The sequence below is a fragment of the Hyla sarda genome, chromosome 10, assembly GCF_029499605.1.
Source record: "Hyla sarda isolate aHylSar1 chromosome 10, aHylSar1.hap1, whole genome shotgun sequence".
NCBI lineage: Eukaryota > Metazoa > Chordata > Amphibia > Anura > Hylidae > Hyla > Hyla sarda.
The window spans coordinates 141,370,886-141,390,884 of NC_079198.1; the positions used below are offsets into that span (position 1 = coordinate 141,370,886).

The 19,999-nt window shown below is 47.9% G+C and overlaps 1 protein-coding gene across 5 annotated transcripts in view; it reads left to right on the forward strand.

The window, feature by feature from the left end:
• The window catches only part of CHD5 (chromodomain helicase DNA binding protein 5), a 274,281-nt gene that overhangs the window by 107,529 nt on the left and 146,753 nt on the right, over positions 1 to 19,999 (forward strand). For all 5 annotated transcript variants that reach the window (XM_056544557.1, XM_056544555.1, XM_056544553.1 and 2 more), the window contains 3 exons: positions 3,655 to 3,876; positions 6,652 to 6,852; positions 9,606 to 9,817. In XM_056544557.1, coding sequence (XP_056400532.1) covers positions 3,655 to 3,876; positions 6,652 to 6,852; positions 9,606 to 9,817 — 635 coding nt within the window. The remainder of the gene's footprint in view (positions 1 to 3,654; positions 3,877 to 6,651; positions 6,853 to 9,605; positions 9,818 to 19,999) is intronic.

Consider the following 19,999-nt stretch of genomic DNA (forward strand, 5'->3'; position numbering starts at 1 on the left):
AACATTTACAATTTTTCAATAAACTTTTTGGTGGCCATTTCCCACCACTTTTCACCAGATCTCTGCTTGCTGTCATTTAATGCTTCATTGTTTAGTGCCAATGGAGAAAAAACAGTCCTGGTGATGTAACGATCATACAGGTACCTGGCGCATTACAAGACTAAACTCTGATTACTGCGGTGCACCTGTGTGTCCAGCACATGTCACATGACCAACCATACACCTGTGTGTCCAGCACATGTCACATGACCAGGACCAACCATACACCTGTGTGTCCAGCACATGTCACATGACCAGGACCAACCATACACCTGTGTGTCCAGCACATGTCACATGACCAGGACCAACCATACACCTGTGTGTCCAGCACATGTCACATGACCAGGACCAACCATACACCTGTGTGTCCAGCACATGTCACATGACTAGGACCAACCATACACCTGTGTGTCCAGCACATGTCACATGACCAGGACCAACCATACACCTGTGTGTCCAGCACATGTCACATGACCAGGACCAACCATACACCTGTGTGTCCAGCACATGTCACATGACCAGGACCAACCATACACCTGTGTGTCCAGCACATGTCACATGACCAGGACCAACCATACACCTGTGTGTCCAGCACATGTCACATGACCAGGACCAACCATACACCTGTGTGTCAAGGACAGATCACATGACCAGGACCAACCATACACCTGTGTGTCCAGCACATGTCACATGACCAGGACCAACCATACACCTGTGTGTCCAGCACATGTCACATGACCAGGACCAACCATACACCTGTGTGTCCAGCACATGTCACATGACCAGGACCAACCATACACCTGTGTGTCCAGCACATGTCACATGACCAGGACCAGCCATACACCTGTGTGTCCAGCACATGTCACATGACCAGGACCAACCATGCACCTGTGTGTCCAGCACATGTCACATGACCAGGACCAACCATGCACCTGTGTGTCCAGCACATGTCACATGACCAGGACCAACCATGCACCTGTGTGTCCAGCACATGTCACATGACCAGGACCAGCCATACACCTGTGTGTCCAGCACATGTCACATGACCAGGACCAACCATACACCTGTGTGTCCAGCACATGTCACATGACCAGGACCAACCATACACTGTGTGTCCAGCACATGTCACATGACCAGGACCAACCATACACCTGTGTGTCCAGCACATGTCACATGACCAGGACCAACCATACACCTGTGTGTCCAGCACATGTCACATGACCAGGACCAACCATACACCTGTGTGTCCAGCACATGTCACATGACCAGGACCAACCATACACCTGTGTGTCTAGCACATGTCACATGACCAGGACCAACCATACACCTGTGTGTCCAGCACATGTCACATGACCAGGACCAACCATACACCTGTGTGTCAAGGACAGATCACATGACCAGGACCAACCATACACCTGTGTGTCCAGCACATGTCACATGACCAGGACCAACCATACACCTGTGTGTCTAGCACATGTCACATGACCAGGACCAACCATACACTGTGTGTCCAGCACATGTCACATGACCAGGACCAACCATACACCTGTGTGTCTAGCACATGTCACATGACCAGGACCAACCATACACTGTGTGTCCAGCACATGTCACATGACCAGGACCAACCATGCACCTGTGTGTCTAGCACATGTCACATGACCAGGACCAACCATACACCTGTGTGTCCAGCACATGTCACATGACCAGGACCAACCAACCATACACCTGTGTGTCTAGGACAGATCACATGACCAGGATCAACCATACACCTGTGTGTCCAGCACATGTCACATGACCAGGACCAACCATACACCTGTGTGTCCAGCACATGTCACATGACCAGGACCAACCATACACCTGTGTATGTCCAGCACATGTCACATGACCAGGACCAACCATACACCTGTGTGTCCAGCACATGTCACATGACCAGGACCAACCATACACCTGTGTGTCCAGGACAGATCACATGACCAGGACCAACCATGCACCTGTGTGTCCAGCACATGTCACATGACCAGGACCAACCATACACCTGTGTGTCCAGGACAGATCACATGACCAGGACCAACCATACACCTGTGTGTCCAGGACATGTCACATGACCAGGACCAACCATACACCTGTGTGTCCAGGACAGATCACATGACCAGGACCAACCATACACCTGTGTGTCCAGCACATGTCACATGACCAGGACCAACCATACACCTGTGTGTCCAGCACATGTCACATGACCAGGACCAACCATACACCTGTGTGTCCAGCACATGTCACATGACCAGGACCAACCATGCACCTGTGTGTCCAGCACATGTCACATGACCAGGACCAACCATACACCTGTGTGTCCAGGACAGATCACATGACCAGGACCAACCATGCACCTGTGTGTCCAGGACAGATCACATGACCAGGACCAACCATGCACCTGTGTGTCCAGGACAGATCACATGACCAACCATACACCTGTGTGTCCAGCACATGTCACATGACCAGGACCAACCATACACCTGTGTGTCCAGCACATGTCACATGACCAGGACCAACCATGCACCTGTGTGTCCAGGACAGATCACATGACCAACCATGCACCTGTGTGTCCAGGACAAATCACATGGAACACATTTTTATTATGGAAGTAAAAAATAAAGATTCCTATCAAATGACAGCAAGCAGTGATCTTGAAAAACATTATGAATTGACCCAAAAAATATATTGGAAAATTGTACAACTTTTCATTGTACATAAAATAATAAGTTTTCTAAAACTGTAAGAAAACTTTAAAACGATTCTATTGTCCAATACACTGATCCCTCAACACACGATAGTAATTTGTTCCAAATAAACCATCGTTACTTGAATCCATCGTATGTTGAGGGATCCGCGCAATTGTAATATAGAAAGTTATCCTCACGTGTCCCCGCCGCTCCGGACCGTCACCGCTGCCCTGGATCCTCGCTCTCCATCGCCGTCATCACGTCGCTGTGCACGCCGCTCCTATCGGATGACGGGACAGTGTGCCCGGCGAAGTGATGATCATGAAAGAGAGTGACGGCGATGCAGCGGAGCCTGAAGAGGACGGTCCAGAGCGGCTGGGACAGGTAAGTGATCGTCAGCGGACCACACGGGGCACATTAAACGGCTATCCGGGGGCAGCTGAAGCAGTCTGCGCTGCCGGATAGCCATTTATGCGATGGCCCCGACATACAAAAGCATCGTATGTTGAAATGATCGTATGTCGGGGCCATCGTAGGTCGGGGGGGGGGGGTCACTGTACAATACAGGGTCAATTATATTTCGGTGATACATGAAGTAGGTTCGTCAGCGTTATAAAAACAAATATGGCGTGCGACCTTCTAACACGCGCCAAATATCTGCAGGCTGACACCCCAGCACTGGGACTGGTTAACCCAGTGTTTCCCAACCAGTGTGCCTCCAGCTGTTGCAAAACTACAACTCCCAGCATGCCCGGACAGCCTTTGGCTGTCCGGGCATGCTGGGAGTTGTAGTTTTGCAACAGCTGGAGGCACACTGGTTGGGAAACACTGGGTTAACCCCTTATTAGATTGTAGAGAACAATGCCTGATGATGTGACTCTGACTCTATCCGTAGGAGAAAGAGGGCATCCAGTGGGAGCCGAAGGAAGAAGAGGAGGATGAGGAGGAGGTTGGAGAGGAGGAAGATGAAGACGACCATATGGAGTTCTGTCGTGTCTGTAAAGATGGAGGGGAGCTGCTGTGCTGTGACACCTGCCCCTCCTCCTACCATTTGCACTGTCTTAACCCACCTTTGCCTGAAATACCAAACGGGGAATGGCTATGTCCACGCTGCACTGTAAGTGGCGTTACCGGCCGCGCAGATGGATATAATCCCACTTAGATATCATCGCATTGATCCACACCATTCGCCGTTCCGCCTTATTTGCCGGTCACGTATCATATTGTTCCATCATATTTTAGAGTCCCCTCAAGGAGTTGTAATCCCATCTGTAGAAGCCGATCGATATCTGTCTTATAACTCATTGCTCCTGCCCTGAATTATTCATAACGGCTTCTTTCACATTTCAATTCCACCTCTGTATAATGCGCCCGAGCGACCAACAAAGTCCGGCGTTCACCCGTGAATAATTTCTTACTTGGCATAAGAAGGGATGGGCCCTTTGTACCCCTATAATCTACATATATATATATATTGATATATATATTTATATGTTTCCTTTGGGGGCCCTCTTTGTTGTGGCATCCCTAATAAATATATATACAGTGGGGATCAAAAGTTTGGGCCCCCCAGGTAATAATTTGTATTAATGTGCATAAAGAAGCCAAGGAAAGATGGAAAAATCTCCAAAAGGCATCAAATTACAGATTAGACATTCTTATAATATGTCACCAAAAGTTAAATTTTATTTCCATCATTTACACTTTCAAAATAACAGAAAACAAAAAAATGGCGTCTGCAAAAGTTTGTGCACCCTGCAGAATTTATAGAATGCACTGCCCCCTTTACAAAGCTGAGACCTGCCAGTGTCATGGATTGTTCTCAATCATGATCTGAGAAGACCAGGTGATGTCAATCTCAAAGGTTATAAATGCCCAGACTCATCTGACCTTGCCCCAACAATCAGCACCATGGGTTCTTCTAAGCAGTTGTCTAGAAATCTGAAACTGAAAATAGTTGACGCTCACAAAGCTGGAGAAGGCTATAAGAAGATAGCAAAACGTTTTCAGATGTCAATATCCTCTGTTCGGAATGTAATTAAGAAATGGCAGTCATCAGGAACAGTGGAAGTTAAAGCAAGATCTGGAAGACCAAGAAAAATATCAGACAGAACAGCTCGCAGGATTGTGAGAAAAACAATTCAAAACCCACGTTTGACTGCACAATCCCTCCAGAAAGATCTGGCAGACACTGGAGTTGTGGTCGACTATTCCACTATAAAGAGATACTTGTACAAATATGGTCTTCATGGAAGATTCATCAGAAGAAAACCTCTTCTACGTCCTCACCACAAAAATCAGCGTTTGAACTTTGCAAATGAACATATAGACAAGCCTGATGCATTTTGGAAACAAGTTCTGTGGACCGATGAGGTTAAAATTGAACTTTTTGGCCGGAATGAGCAAAGGTACCTTTGAAGAAGAAGGGGAACAGAATTTAAAGGGGTACTCCGGTGAAAAACTTTTTTTTTTTTTACCAACTGGTGCCAGAAAGTTAAACAGATTTGTAAATTACTTCTATTAAAAAATCTTAATCCTTCCTGTACTTATTAGCTGCTGAATACTACAGTGGAAATTCTTTTCGCTTTGCAACACAGAGCTCTCTGCTGACACCACGAGCACAGTGCTCTCTGCTGACATCTCTATCCATTTTAGGAACTGTCCAGGGTAAAAGGAAATCCCCATAGCAAACATATGCTGTTCTGGACAGTTCATAAAATGGACAGAGGTGTCAGCAGAGAGCACTGTGCTTGTGATGTCAGCAGACAGTTCTGTGTTTCAAAATGAAAAGAATTTCCGCTGTAGTATTCAGCAGCTAATAAGTACAGGAAGGATTAAGATTTTTTAATAGAAGTAATTTACAAATCTATTTAACTTTCTGGCACCAGTTGATTAAAAAAAAGTTTTTCACCGGAGTACCCCTTTAATGAAAAGAACCTCTGTCCAACTGTTAAGCATGGGGGTGGATCAATCATGCTTTGGGGTTGTATTGCAGCCAGTGGCACAGGGAAGATCTCACGAGTAGAAGGAAAAATGGATTCAATAAAATTTCAGCTAATTTTGTCTGTAGAAAAGCTGAAGTTAAAGAGAGGATGGCTTCTACAAATGGGTAATGATCCTAAACACACCTCGAAATCCACGGGGGATTACATCAAGAGAGGTAAACTGAAGGTTTTGCCATGGCCTTCACAACCTCCTGACCTCAACATAATTGAAAATCTATGGATAGACCTTAAAAGAGCAGTGCATGACAGACAGCCCAGAAATCTCAAAGAACTGGAAGACTTTTGTAAGGAAGAATGGGCAAAGATACCTCAAACATGAATTGAAAGACTCTTGGCTGCTACAAAAAGTGTTTACAAGCTGTGATACTTGCCAAAGGGGGCAGTACAAGATATTAACTCTGCAGGGGGCACAAACTTTTGCAGACGCCATTTTTTTGTTTTCTGTTATTTTGAAAGTGTAAATGATGGAAATAAAATGTAACTTTTGGTGACATATTATAAGAATGTCTCATCTGTAATTTGATGCCTTTTGGAGATTTTTCCATCTTTCCTTGGCACATTAATGCACATTATTACAAATTTTTACCTGGGGGGCCCAAACTTTTGATCCCCACTGTATATATATATATATATATATATATATATATATATATATATATATGTAGACTATATATATATCTATATATTTATTTATATTGCACCCCTAGAATCTACATATATATATATATATATATATATATATATAAATAATTTTTCTTTCTTTTTCTTTTTTTTTCCTTTGGGGACCCTCTATGTTGTTGCACCTCTCTAAGATATATATTAATGTTTTCTTTGGGGACCCTCTATGTTGTTGCACCCCTAATATATCTATGTTTCCTTATTCCCAGTGTCCGCCTTTAAAAGGCAAAGTTCAAAGGATTCTTCATTGGGTATGGAGAGAGCCGCCCGCCTACCTATCAGAACCTCCAGGAGAGATCGATCCCCTCATGCCCCCACCGAAGCCCGTCGAAGGTATTCCGGAACGGGAGTTTTTTGTCAAGTGGGCAGGACTCTCCTATTGGCACTGCTCGTGGGTGAAAGAGTTACAGGTGATAAAATGAGTGAAAAATAATAAAATTACAAATACATTTCTTTAATCTGGCATTCAATGATCAGAAAGCCTGATAATTTGACACTCTTTAAGAAGCACTCCGAAGCACTGAACTCATTAGACCCATAAGGGTTGAGGTCAGTTCACATTATGTGCAGTTTTGTTGTGTTTTCTTGTTAAAAGTGCATTTGTTACAGAAATATCAACATGAGGCTAAAGTAATTTGACTTTCAATCACTTTTTTGTATATAGATTTGACGTTTTCAGGCTCTGTTCATTTGTTGCATTTTTACTGCATTTTTGTAGTTTTTTTTATCTCGTTTTATTTGCTGCTGGTACAATAATCTGTCTCAGGATTTTGTATGGAAAATCAAGACAACACACAGGCTCTAGAGCAGTGGTCTCCAACTTGCGGACCAACTGGAGGTCCGCATGTTGAAGACCACTGCTCTAGAGCTTTTTTTTTTATACGGGGTGATACTCTGGCTGCTAAAGAAGTGCACAAGCCTCTACCATACCTCTGTATTCAGCACACTGTGGCACGCTTCACCGGGCACGCTTTATCTCGTTTTATTTCGTTTTGACCATGTTTTTGTACGTAATAGAGTTATTTCCTTTCACTATTGGAAAAATCACACGAAAAACAGATAGCAAAAAATGCTTTCTGTTAACACAGCCTCAGGGGAAGTATATACAGTATCCTGATCCTATAGAGATAGCAGCAGCAGTATACAGATAGAGCTGGAGGGGAGGTGTATAACTACTATATATCCTGATCCTATAGAGATAGCAGCAGTATACAGATAGAGCTGGAGGAGAGATGTATAACTACTATATATACTGGTCCTATAGAGAGAGCAGCAGTATACAGATAGAGCTGGAGGGGAGGTGTATAACTACTATATATCCTGATCCTATAGAGATGGCAGCAGCAGTATACAGATAGAGCTGGAGGGGAGGTGTATAACGACTATATATCCTGATCCTATAGAGAAAGCAGTAGTATACAGATAGAGCTGGAGGGGAGGTATATAATTACTATATATCCTGATACCATAGAGATACCAGCGGTATACAGACAGAGCTGAAGGGGAGGTGTATAGCGGCTATATATCCTGATCCCATAGAGATAGCAGCAGCAGTATACAACTATTGCTGGAGGGGAGGGTATAACTACTATATATCCTGATCCCATAGAGATAGCAGCAGTATACAGATAGAGCTGGAGGGGAGGTGTATAACTACAATATATCCTGATCCCATAGAGATAGCAGCAGCAGTATACAAATATTGCTGGAGGGGAGGTATATAATTACTATATATCCTGATCCTATAGAGATAGCAGCAGCAGCAGTATACAGATAGAGCTGGAGGGGAGGTATATAATTACTATATATCCTGATCCCATAGAGATAGCAGCAGTATACAGACAGAGCTGGAGGAGAGGTGTATAGCTGCTATATATCCTGATCCCATAGAGATAGCAGCAGCAGTATACAACTATTGCTGGAGGGGAGGTATACCTTTTAAGCTTAAAGAGGTAGTCTTTTCTTTTTAGACATTTATGAGGTATCCACTGGATATGCCATAAAAGTCTGATAGATCCGGGTCCCAGAGGGACCACCACATATCTCCAGAATTGGAGTCCCCTGACCTGCATCTCACATGGTGGCCGCCTCTTCCAGATGGAGAATAATAGGAGAGGTGTAACTTCACACACAAAGAGAAAAAGAAGCTCACCGTTTCAATTGCGGGCAGACCAGATTCAGGAATTCGTAGACCACATCGGTCCAAGCAGGGAGGCGGCAGATGGATCCGGGGGGAGTTCAGACGTCGGGCCACGGACTGTATCACGCCCCTAGGGGCTTGATGCGTTCCGTGGCTCGACAGCTGTTGACGAAGCCCCCTAGGGGCGTGATACGGTCCGTGGCCCGACAGCTGTTGACGAAGCCCCTAGGGGCATGATACGGTCCGTGGCCCGACAGCTGTTGACGAAGCCCCCAGGGGCATGATACGGTCCGTGGCCCGACAGCTGTTGACGAAGCCCCCAGGGGCATGATACGGTCCGTGGCCCGACAGCTGTTGACGAAGCCCCCAGGGGCATGATACGGTCCGTGGCCCGACAGCTGTTGACGAAGCCCCCAGGGGCATGATACGGTCCGTGGCCCGACAGCTGTTGACGAAGCCCCTAGGGGCTTGATGCGGTCCATGGCCCGACTACTGCTGGCGAAGCCCCTAGGGGCGTGATAAGGTCCGTGGCCCGACGTCTGAACTCCCCCCGGATCCATTTGCCGCCTCCCTTCTTGGCCCGATATGGTCTGCGAATTCCTGAATCTGGTCTGCCCGCAATTGCAACGGTGAGTGCTCCGCTTCTTTTTCTCTTTGTGTGTGAAGTTCCATTAATAGCTGTGGATTCTTGTGCGTGTAGCGCCACCCCGTCCTTGCCAGATTGACACACCTGGGTCCGGTATCCTGAGCTGATTTTGGCTGCGTGGATGTGGAGCCCAGTGGTGCTGGCGGCCTTTGAGATAATACATAATAAGAGAGGTGGTTCCTCGTGTCCTCAGCGCTGTCCATCCACTTCTTTAGGAGTAACCAATAGCTGAGTGGTTGAGAGCGGCATCTAGTAGACATTTATGGCATATCCTGCGGATAGAACAAGGTGGGAGACCCCTTTAATTTACAGAATGCAGGAATGATGGCCGTGCATAGTAAAATTCTGCAGGTTACACAACTTTATCTGTTTGTCAGCTCGAGCTTTACCACACGGTGATGTTCCGGAATTACCAAAGAAAGAACGACATGGACGACCCGCCACCGTTCGATTATGGATCGGGGGATGAGGATGGCAAGAGCGAGAAACGGAAAACAAAAGACCCTGAATATGCAAAGATGGAGGAAAAGTATTATCGCTACGGCATAAAGCCGGAGTGGATGATGATCCACCGGATAATGAACCACAGGTAGGAGGCGCCATTCTGTGCATCTACTGATCTAGTCTGGAGGCGACTGTCATAGCGAAATATTAGGTGGATGGCTGTCATAGGTGTCAGAGGGGGTATCTCGTCCCCCCATAGACAATGCAGAATTGTGTGTAGACCCAATCATCCTTGAAGAAGGGAGAGTTTGGGGAGTGGGGTACAAGCACTAGGACCCCACACAATCAATCACTTATGCCCTATACCAGTGGTTCTCAACCAGGGTGCCTCTGCATGCTGGGAGTTATAGTTTTACAACAGCTGGGGGCACCCTGGTTGGGAAATCCTGTAATATTCTGTAGTTAGGAATACGTTTTAAAGTGTCTAAGTCTTAAAGAATATCTGCCATATCCCCAAAAAAAGTTTTATGTCACCCAGTACCTAATCCTGATCATGAACATATCATTTGTATGTGTCTAGCACCTATATTTCTGTCACAAATACCTTCTTTCTGTTGCTTACTTGCTTTGTCATTCTGTGCTCTGGAGGGGTGTGCCCTCACTCACCATACACTCTTTCCTCCCCGAGTCTGCTGTGCTGAGTCTCTTCATCCAATCACTGCAGGCTGCTCTGTAACCCCCTCCTCTCTGTTTTCATGCTGCAGTCTGATAGGACAGGAGTGAGCACAGAGGAGCGCTAGCCCCGCCCTCACTTCCTGGACATTGCTCCTGAATGTGCTTCAGCTGGGACAAAGATGATGTTGCAGCCAGACAGGATTATATTCTGATTATGCGGACCCCTAGTGGTCTTTTTTTTTTTTTGTTTATAAGCCATTATTTCTATAAAAAGGAAATGACCACAGTGCTCTCTTCTGCCACCTCTGCCCGTGTCAGAAACTGTCTAGAATAGAAGCAAATCCCCATAGCAAACCTCTCCTGCTCTGGACAGTTCCTGACACAGACAGAGGTGGCAGCAGAGAGACTGGAAAGAACTACACAACTTCCTGTGGAGCATACAGCAGCTGATAAGTACTGAAAGGATTAAGATTTTAAAGTAATTTACAAATCTGTATAACTTTCTGTCATCCGTTGATTTGAAAACTTTTGTTTTCCGCTGGAGTACCCCTTTAAGTCTTCCCCAGATACAAATCACCAGTGTAAGCTCTGTGCAGGGAATCATCTTAGTCTCTACTACCCGATTCTATAGAGATTCACAGAAAATCCATACAACATAGCAAAAAGATCGAAATCATAAGAAGCCTCCCTGACCTATGGGAAATTGTGTACCGGCCCTTTAAGGGAATTGCTTGGAACGACTCTTAATTCACATGTGGATTTAGTCTAGTAACTTTATAATAAAAAAATATTTCTCTTATACATTATTAACAGCCGCAAAGCGGAATTTGACCTTGATAGCAAAATGCTGCACATAAAAGATCTTTATGGTCGGCAGATTCCCAGTTTGGAGCAGACTCCATAAAGACATCACTTAGAAACGTGACGGTAGAAAACACGGTAAATTACTTGGCGTTCGGAGAGGAACTATGCGGACTGAATCTTCAAGTAGAATGTATTTATCCTTAAAATGTCAAATTAATTTCCTTGTCCTCTCTGCATTATGAGCGCAGTAAGTGCCACTTGTCCTCAGTAATCTTGAGGGTGCGAGGAGAATGGAAATTGCGCGGAAATTACTTGTAAGGTAGTGAGTCGGTCTGGGCCAGAACCTTCCGCTATGTATGTCGTTACTTTGTACTGTGGGTGAGATCCGGGGCGCACAGGTTTATAGATCCTTTGATATTAATTAAGTTATTAATTTGTGATCAACCGTAATGGAGATTTACTTGAATACAACATTTTAAAGACTAAAAAATCCAAAGGATGGGGGGATAAGATGTCTGATCGTGGGGGTCCTACTGCTGGGGACCCCCGAGATCCCCCCCGCTGCAGCGCTCCAGGTTGCAGCGCCAGAGGCTCGTGACGTCACGGCCACGCCCCCTCAATGCAATTTTATACGTCATACGGCGCTAGGACCGCACGGACACTACAGTCACCAATACACTGCAATGTGTTCCGCAAGTATTTCAGCCTAAAGAATGAGTAACGCCATTCCTCAGGCGGAAATTTTCAAGCGGATTTCCCGTTCACAAATTCCGCTTCACAAATTCCGAAGTGTGAATTTGTGAACGAAAACCCATTCACTATGCAGTACATTTTAGTGGAATTGCAGGCGGAGATTCCATAGTGTGAACCTAGCCTTAGGGTTTATGCACACGGCAGAATTTCCGCTTGCGGATTTCCAGCTCAAATTAAAGCCCATAGACTTCTATGGAATTCCCACTCCCATTCACACTTATGAAATTCCGCAAGAGTAAATTCTGAAGTGTGAATGGGAGTGCAGAATCCCATAGAAGTCCAAGGGCTTTAATTTGAGGCGGAAATTCTGCCGTATGCATAGACCCTTATTGCTTTCAAAGGGATTCTGCTGCACCATGCATACTCCAGAATTTCCTTGGTGGAATTTTCTCAGTGGAAATTCCGGATTTCGCGCTCCGACGAAAAAACAGACATGTTTATACTTTTGGCAGAATTGCGCACAGACTGCGATGGTGCATGTCCATGTGATCATAGTGCTGATTGATTTTGATGGCGCCCATTGAACACAGAATCTCCATCTGGAACATCTCCGGGTTAAAATTCTGTAGTGTAAATGGGCCCCAGTAAATCCTTTTTCCTTCAACAATCTTTCAGGCAAGGAAAGTAATATCCAACAATTAGATATACACTGTTGTGCTGTCATTTTCCCTATGGTGAATGGTTATCTACCTTATAAAAGGCTATGATAGTGTATTGTCCCCCTGGGCGGCAAATTTCCCACATGTGGCCCATTATCCATGAGCCCCGTTACAGTTGCCTATCCTTTTATTTTATGCCTTCCTGTGTCCGGTTTCCCTTGGCTAGCCTTCATATACACCGGTCCTCCATAGCCTTGTAACACATGTGGTGGTGGATTGTGTGGCAAGCCTTGTGGGGTGTAGGGTAGTTAGGGTGTTGCTGTTCGGGATGATAAAGGGCGCTGTTAACCCTTGTCACTCGTGACTCCAGGGTGAGAGTTAAATTCTGCAATCTTGATAGGCCTATTGCCACCCTTCCCAAGAGCAATAGGTGATGCAGAAATAAAGGATTGTCCACAACCGCTGTTAACTGAAAACTTGCAGGAACTTTTACTGAAGAATTTCTGTACATGCAGCAATAGTAACAGTCCAGATAACAGAGTCTCTATAGATATAGCTGAGCAGCGATTGACAGTCGGTTGGGATCAGATAAGCTCAATTTAGCTTCTTAGGGATTTTGTAGCAGAGATCCACTGGATTTTGGGGTTCGTTTAGGTCCAGTGATCTTGCGGTGAGTAGCGGGGAATTGCTTAGTCTGTCCGCTATGTTAGAGGCCGAGGCCGCAAGGCTTTGGCCTAGAAAATCGTCTTGTAAGCTGCGGAGGTCCTACCTCTTCCAGAGTCAGCAACCCAAGAGAGATGCTGCTTGCTTGGCAGCACAGGAACAAGAGAGCGATTAATGGCTGCAGGGGGCTGAGCCGTTTTAGATTGGTCCATACAGCTGTCACTCACAGTTACAATGGATTGTGGGTGATCACATGACTAAACCACCAAAGGTCCTTTAGCAAAACCATAGAGTTCTGAACCTAATCACGTGACCCGCAGGTTCTGCTACGCTTGCATAGGCAGGAAATTAAATATATACATATATCTATACTTCTATTTATAAGAACTTCTATACAGTTATAGACTAACTGAGGGGTGACAAGGGATAACTATAGGAGAGGGACCCCGACATTCCTAGGGACTCTGACTATGGGACCTCTACAAAGGTAACGTATGAAATACGGTACCGGGACACCACACACATATGGGCCATGGAGGACAGCATTTACTCTTTATTTGTGTTGCTCACCATCCTCCTTGATTACAAGCCTATTTAGGATTCTCATATGTAATGGTAACTCACATTTTTCTTTTGTGTACGCATTGTTTATGGTATTGATTTTGAACTGCATTCATGTAGAAATGTACAGATAATAACTACTCGTGAGGATAAGAACCACCCCCTGAGGATAGGAACCACCCCTGAGGATAGGAACCACCCCTGAGGATAGGAACCACCCCTGAGGATAGGAACCACCCCTGAGGATAGGAACCCCCCCTGAGGATAGGAACCCCCCCTGAGGATAGGAACCCCCCCTGAGGATAGGAACCACCCCTGAGGATAGGAACCACCCCTGAGGATAGGAACCACCCCTGAGGATAGGGACAATGTCTGCTGTCTCCTCCCCCTGGTGAGCCTGCCTCTATCCTAGTGGTTCCCAACCTGTGGTTGTCAGGCCCTGTTCTGACTGTTCTATATTATTAATGTCCCTACAATGACCTCATTGTCCGAGGACCTCAGTACAAGGTGCCCGTCATCCATTTGCATTGTTTGGTCTGCTCATGCACTTACTGTAATGGGTTTTCCTATTACCATATGATATGCTGTGTTCTCATTATACCATATCTGGGTTCTCGTTACATATTTATGTCTTCCATGAATTACATCCCGATGGCTTTCCTGCCTCTCGCCGCTGATTACAGGCCGAATAATTGTATAATTCACATCCGAGAACATTAGAGGGTAGAAAAGTTCAATAAAAAAAATAAATTAAAAAAAGATACTTAAAATCATTTTGGTAGTGTTCTCAGAGGAGTACCTGCCTCGGGACTTTACATCTGAGATCATCGTCATGGCAACGCACATTTCAAGCAAATTTATGTTGTGACTACCCGGAGCTGGAGTGACAGAAGAAAAATGTATTTTTTTCCTTTAAACACTATAATTGTAATGATATTAAACATATGATTAAAATCCAAGAAGTGAGACTGCAATTAAGAGCGCACGATACATCAATTCAGTCTGTGTGAGCTATTCCAGCATCCCGTCATTAAAAATAGTACCGCTGCCGGCTTCAATCACAACGCTACCATTGGTATTAATCAAAGCGTAGGCGCCAAACCTGAACCGCCATTGTTTTATGGAAAACCTCAGACTCAGACCCCTGCCAAAGTCTGCCAATTTAGAAAATCTGTACTATAAATAAATGAAAGATTTGTGAACCTACATTATTTGTAGGAAATAACAAGTCAACAGTATTATCTGTGCCTATAGCATTATTTACAGGGTAAGACAGAGGCAGCAAAACAGTACTGTCTGTGCATATTATATTTACAGGGAGAGAGAGGATGTCAGCACTATCTGAATCTACATCATATACAGGGAGATACAAGGAGGCAGTACTATCTGTAGCTTTATTGTATATTCTACGAAGAGAGATGGGAAGGCTACACTATCTGTACCTTCACATACAGTATAGGGATTTGTTAGGAGACGCAGGTGTCCATTGTTCCTATGGTATTTTCAGAAAGAGACAGAAAGCAGTACTATCAGAACTAACTTGTCACGATTCGGCTGGCTGGAGGTGGATCCTCTGTGCCAGAGAGGGATTGGCGTGGACCGTGTCGGTGGACCGGTTCTAAGTCACTACTGGTTTTCACCAGAGCCCGCCGCAAAGCGGGATGGTCTTGCAGCGGCGGTAGCAACCAGGTCGTATCCACCAGCAACGGCTCAACCTCTCTGACTGCTGAAGATAGGCGCGGTACAAGGGAGTAGACAAGAGCAAGGTCGGACGTAGCAGAAGGTCAGGGCAGGCAGCAAGGATCGTAGTCAGGGGCAACGGCAGGAGGTCTGGAACACAGGCTAGGAACACACAAGGAAACGCTTTCATTGGCACAATGGCAACAAGATCCGGCGAGGGAGTGCAGGGGAAGGGAGGTATAAGTAGGGAGTGCACAGGTGAGAATACTGATTAGGCCAGCTGCGCCAATCAGTGGCCCTTTAAATTGCAGAGACCCAGCGCGCGCGCGCCCTAAGGAGCGGGGCTGCGCGCGCCGGGACAAGACAGACGGGGAACGGGTCAGGTACGGGAGCCGGGAAGCGCATCGCGAGCGGGCGCCTCCCGCGTCGCGAATCGCATCCCGGCTGGGAGTGATATTGCAGCGCACCTGGTCAGCAGGTCTGACCGGGGCGCTGCGAATGAGAGGATGCTGCAAGCGCTCCGGGGAGGAGCGGGCCCCGGAGCGCTCGGCATAACATAACTTTATTCACAGAGACACAGTTCTATCTCAACTTACGTTATTCACAGAGAGACAGTGCTATCTGAACCTAAGTTATTATCAGGGAGGCAGTACTATGTGAACCTATATTGTTCACAGGGAGACAGTACTATCTGAATCTTCCTTACTCACAGAGAGACAGTACTATCTGAACCTAAGTTATTTACAGGGAGACAGTACTATCTGAGTCTTCCTTATTCCCAGGAAGACAGTACTATCTGAATCTTCCTTATTCACAGGGGGACAGTATTATCTGAACCTGTTATTTACAGGGAGACAGTACTGAGTCTTCCTTATTCACAGGGAGACAGTACTATCTAAACCTACACAATTCACAGGGAGACAGTACTATCTGAACCTACATTATTCACAGGGAGACAGTACTATCTGAACCTACATTATTCACAGGGAGACAGTAGTGCTGGGCGGTATGGCCTAAAATGAATATCACGGTCCCCCCAACCTAACGCTAGGCTCCTAGCGCTGCCTACGTTAGCCCTATGCTATTTGCGTAGTGCTGCGCCTGCGCAGTACTACGTTAGCCATGCGCGAGGCTTTTAAATCTGTTCCCGTACCCTGAGAGCTGACAGGGACAGGGAACAGAGCCGTGCTCGGCATTCTTGTGACACCGCTAGTGGGCACAGGGATCTAGCTAGCGGTGGGGATTAATCGTGCTCGCGGGGACACTGGCTGACAGGCGCAGCGGGGGGACACAGTAAATGGATTAGCTTCTGTAGCACACCAGGACAAGTGAGGGCTGTACAATTCATCCTGAGGGTGGGGGAGTGGCCCGACCGGCATAGCGGTATGGGCAAAAATCCATACCGTGGGAGAAAAAAAAACGGTATCCGGTTCATACCGGTATACCGCCCAGCACTAGTGTCACGATTCGGCTTCCAGGTAGTGGATCCTCTGTGCCAGAGAGGGATTGGCGTGGACCGTGCTAGTGGACCGGTTCTAAGCCACTACTGGTTTTCACCAGAGCCCGCCGCAAAGCGGGATGGTCTTGCTGCGGCGGTAGTGACCAGGTCGTATCCACTAGCAACGGCTCACCTCTCTGGCTGCTGAAGATAGGCGCGGTACAAGGGAGTAGGCAGAAGCAAGGTCAGACGTAGCAGAAGGTCGGGGGCAGGCGGCAAGGTTCGTAGTCAGGATGGGTAGCAGAAGTTCAGGTACACAGGCTTTGGACACACTAAACGCTTTCACTGGCACAAGGCAACAAGATCCGGCAAGGGAGTGCAAGGGAGGAGACTAGATAAAGGCAGGGAGCAGGTGGGAGCCAATTAAGCTAATTGGGCCAGGCACCAATCATTGGTGCACTGGCCCTTTAAGTCTCAGAGAGCTGGCGCGCGCGCGCCCTAGAGAGCGGAGCCGCGCGCGCCAGCACATGACAGCAGGGGACCGGGACGGGTAAGTGACCTGGGATGCGATTCGCGAGCGGGCGCGTCCCGCTGTGCGAATCGCATCCCCAACGGCCAGAACAGTGCAGCGCTCCCGGTCAGCGGGACTGACCGGGGCGCTGCAGGGAGAAAGACGCCGTGAGCGCTCCGGGGAGGAGCGGGGACCCGGAGCGCTAGGCGTAACAGTACCCCCCCCCCTTAGGTCTCCCCTTCTCTTTGTCCGGTAACTGCCTCCCCTGGGATGAGGACACCGGGAAAGAATGGAGGGTTTCCTCAACGGCAGGCAGTACAGCAGGAGTGGGAATGGGGAGGGAGGGCAGAGGGCGAGGCCTGGCACGGGGCAGTGTGACACCAGGACGGGGGCCATGGGGAGGCACAGAGGCTTGCCTGATGGGACTGGGAGGGGGGGAGAGGCACTTCCTGTGGCAGGCAGAGTCCCAGTTCCTGATCTCCCCGGTGGTCCAATCAATGGTGGGGGAATGAAGCCGGAGCCAAGGCAGACCGAGGAGGACCTCAGAGGTACAGTTGGGGAGAATGAAGAACTCAATCCTTTCGTGGTGGGGTCCGATAGACATCAGGAGGGGTTCTGTGCGGTAACGCACGGTGCAGTCCAATCTGGCTCCGTTGACCGCGGAAATGTAGAGCGGTTTGACGAGACGGGTCACCGGGATGCTGAATCTATTAACAAAGGACTCCAACATAAAATTCCCGGAGGCACCAGAGTCCAAGCAGGCCACGGCTGAGATGGAGGAGTTGGCTGTAGGGGAAATCCGCACGGGCACCGTGAGACGTGGAGAAGAAGACTTAGAAGCAAAAGATGCCACACCCACGTGAGCTGGGTGCGTGCGTGCGTTTCCCAGGCGTGGAGGACGGATAGGGCAATCCACCAAGAAATGCTCAGTACTGGCACAGTACAGACAGAGATTTTCTTCTCTACGGCGATTCCTCTCTTCCTGGGTCAGGCGAGACCGATCCACTTGCATGGCCTCCTCGGCGGGAGGCCCAGGCGAAGACTGCAAAGGATGCTGTGGGAGAGGTGCCCAGAGATCTAAGTCTTTTTCCTGGCGGAGCTCTTGGTGTCGCTCAGAAAAACGCATGTCAATGCGGGTAGCCAAATGGATGAGTTCTTGGAGGTTGGCAGGAATCTCTCGTGCGGCCAGCACATCCTTGATGCGACTGGATAGGCCTTTTTTAAAGGTCGCGCAGAGAGCCTCATTATTCCAGGATAGTTCAGAAGCAAAAGTACGGAATTGTATGGCGTACTCGCCAACGGAAGAATTACCCTGGACCAGGTTCAGCAAGGCAGTCTCAGCAGAAGAGGCTCGGGCAGGTTCCTCAAAGACACTTCGGACTTCAGCAAAGAAGGACTGGACTGTGGCTGTGGCAGGATCATTGCGGTCCCAGAGCGGTGTGGCCCAAGACAAGGCCTTTCCTGAAAGAAGACTTACTACGAATGCCACCTTAGACCGTTCAGTAGGAAACAAGTCTGACAACATCTCCATATGCAGGGAACACTGAGACAAAAATCCACGGCAGAGTCTGGAGTCCCCATCAAATTTGTCCGGCAGGGACAAGCGGAGGTTAGGAGCGGCCACTCGCTGCGGAGGAGGTGCAGGAGCTGGCGGAGGAGATGGTTGCTGCTGTAGCAGAGGCAGAATTTGCTGTAACATGGCGGTCAACTGCGACAGCTGCTGTCCCTGTTGGGCAATCTGCTGCGATTGCTGAGCGACCACCGTGGGAAGATCAGCGAGACTTGGCAGCGGCACCTCAGCGGGATCCATGGCCGGATCTACTGTCACGATTCGGCTTCCAGGTAGTGGATCCTCTGTGCCAGAGAGGGATTGGCGTGGACCGTGCTAGTGGACCGGTTCTAAGCCACTACTGGTTTTCACCAGAGCCCGCCGCAAAGCGGGATGGTCTTGCTGCGGCGGTAGTGACCAGGTCGTATCCACTAGCAACGGCTCACCTCTCTGGCTGCTGAAGATAGGCGCGGTACAAGGGAGTAGGCAGAAGCAAGGTCAGACGTAGCAGAAGGTCGGGGGCAGGCGGCAAGGTTCGTAGTCAGGATGGGTAGCAGAAGTTCAGGTACACAGGCTTTGGACACACTAAACGCTTTCACTGGCACAAGGCAACAAGATCCGGCAAGGGAGTGCAAGGGAGGAGACTAGATAAAGGCAGGGAGCAGGTGGGAGCCAATTAAGCTAATTGGGCCAGGCACCAATCATTGGTGCACTGGCCCTTTAAGTCTCAGAGAGCTGGCGCGCGCGCGCCCTAGAGAGCGGAGCCGCGCGCGCCAGCACATGACAGCAGGGGACCGGGACGGGTAAGTGACCTGGGATGCGATTCGCGAGCGGGCGCGTCCCGCTGTGCGAATCGCATCCCCAACGGCCAGAACAGTGCAGCGCTCCCGGTCAGCGGGACTGACCGGGGCGCTGCAGGGAGAAAGACGCCGTGAGCGCTCCGGGGAGGAGCGGGGACCCGGAGCGCTAGGCGTAACAACTAGGAGACAGTACTATCTGAACCTACATTATTTGCAGTACTATCTGAACCTACATTATTCACAGGGAGACAGTACTATCTGAACCTACATTATTTACAGGGAGACAGTACTATC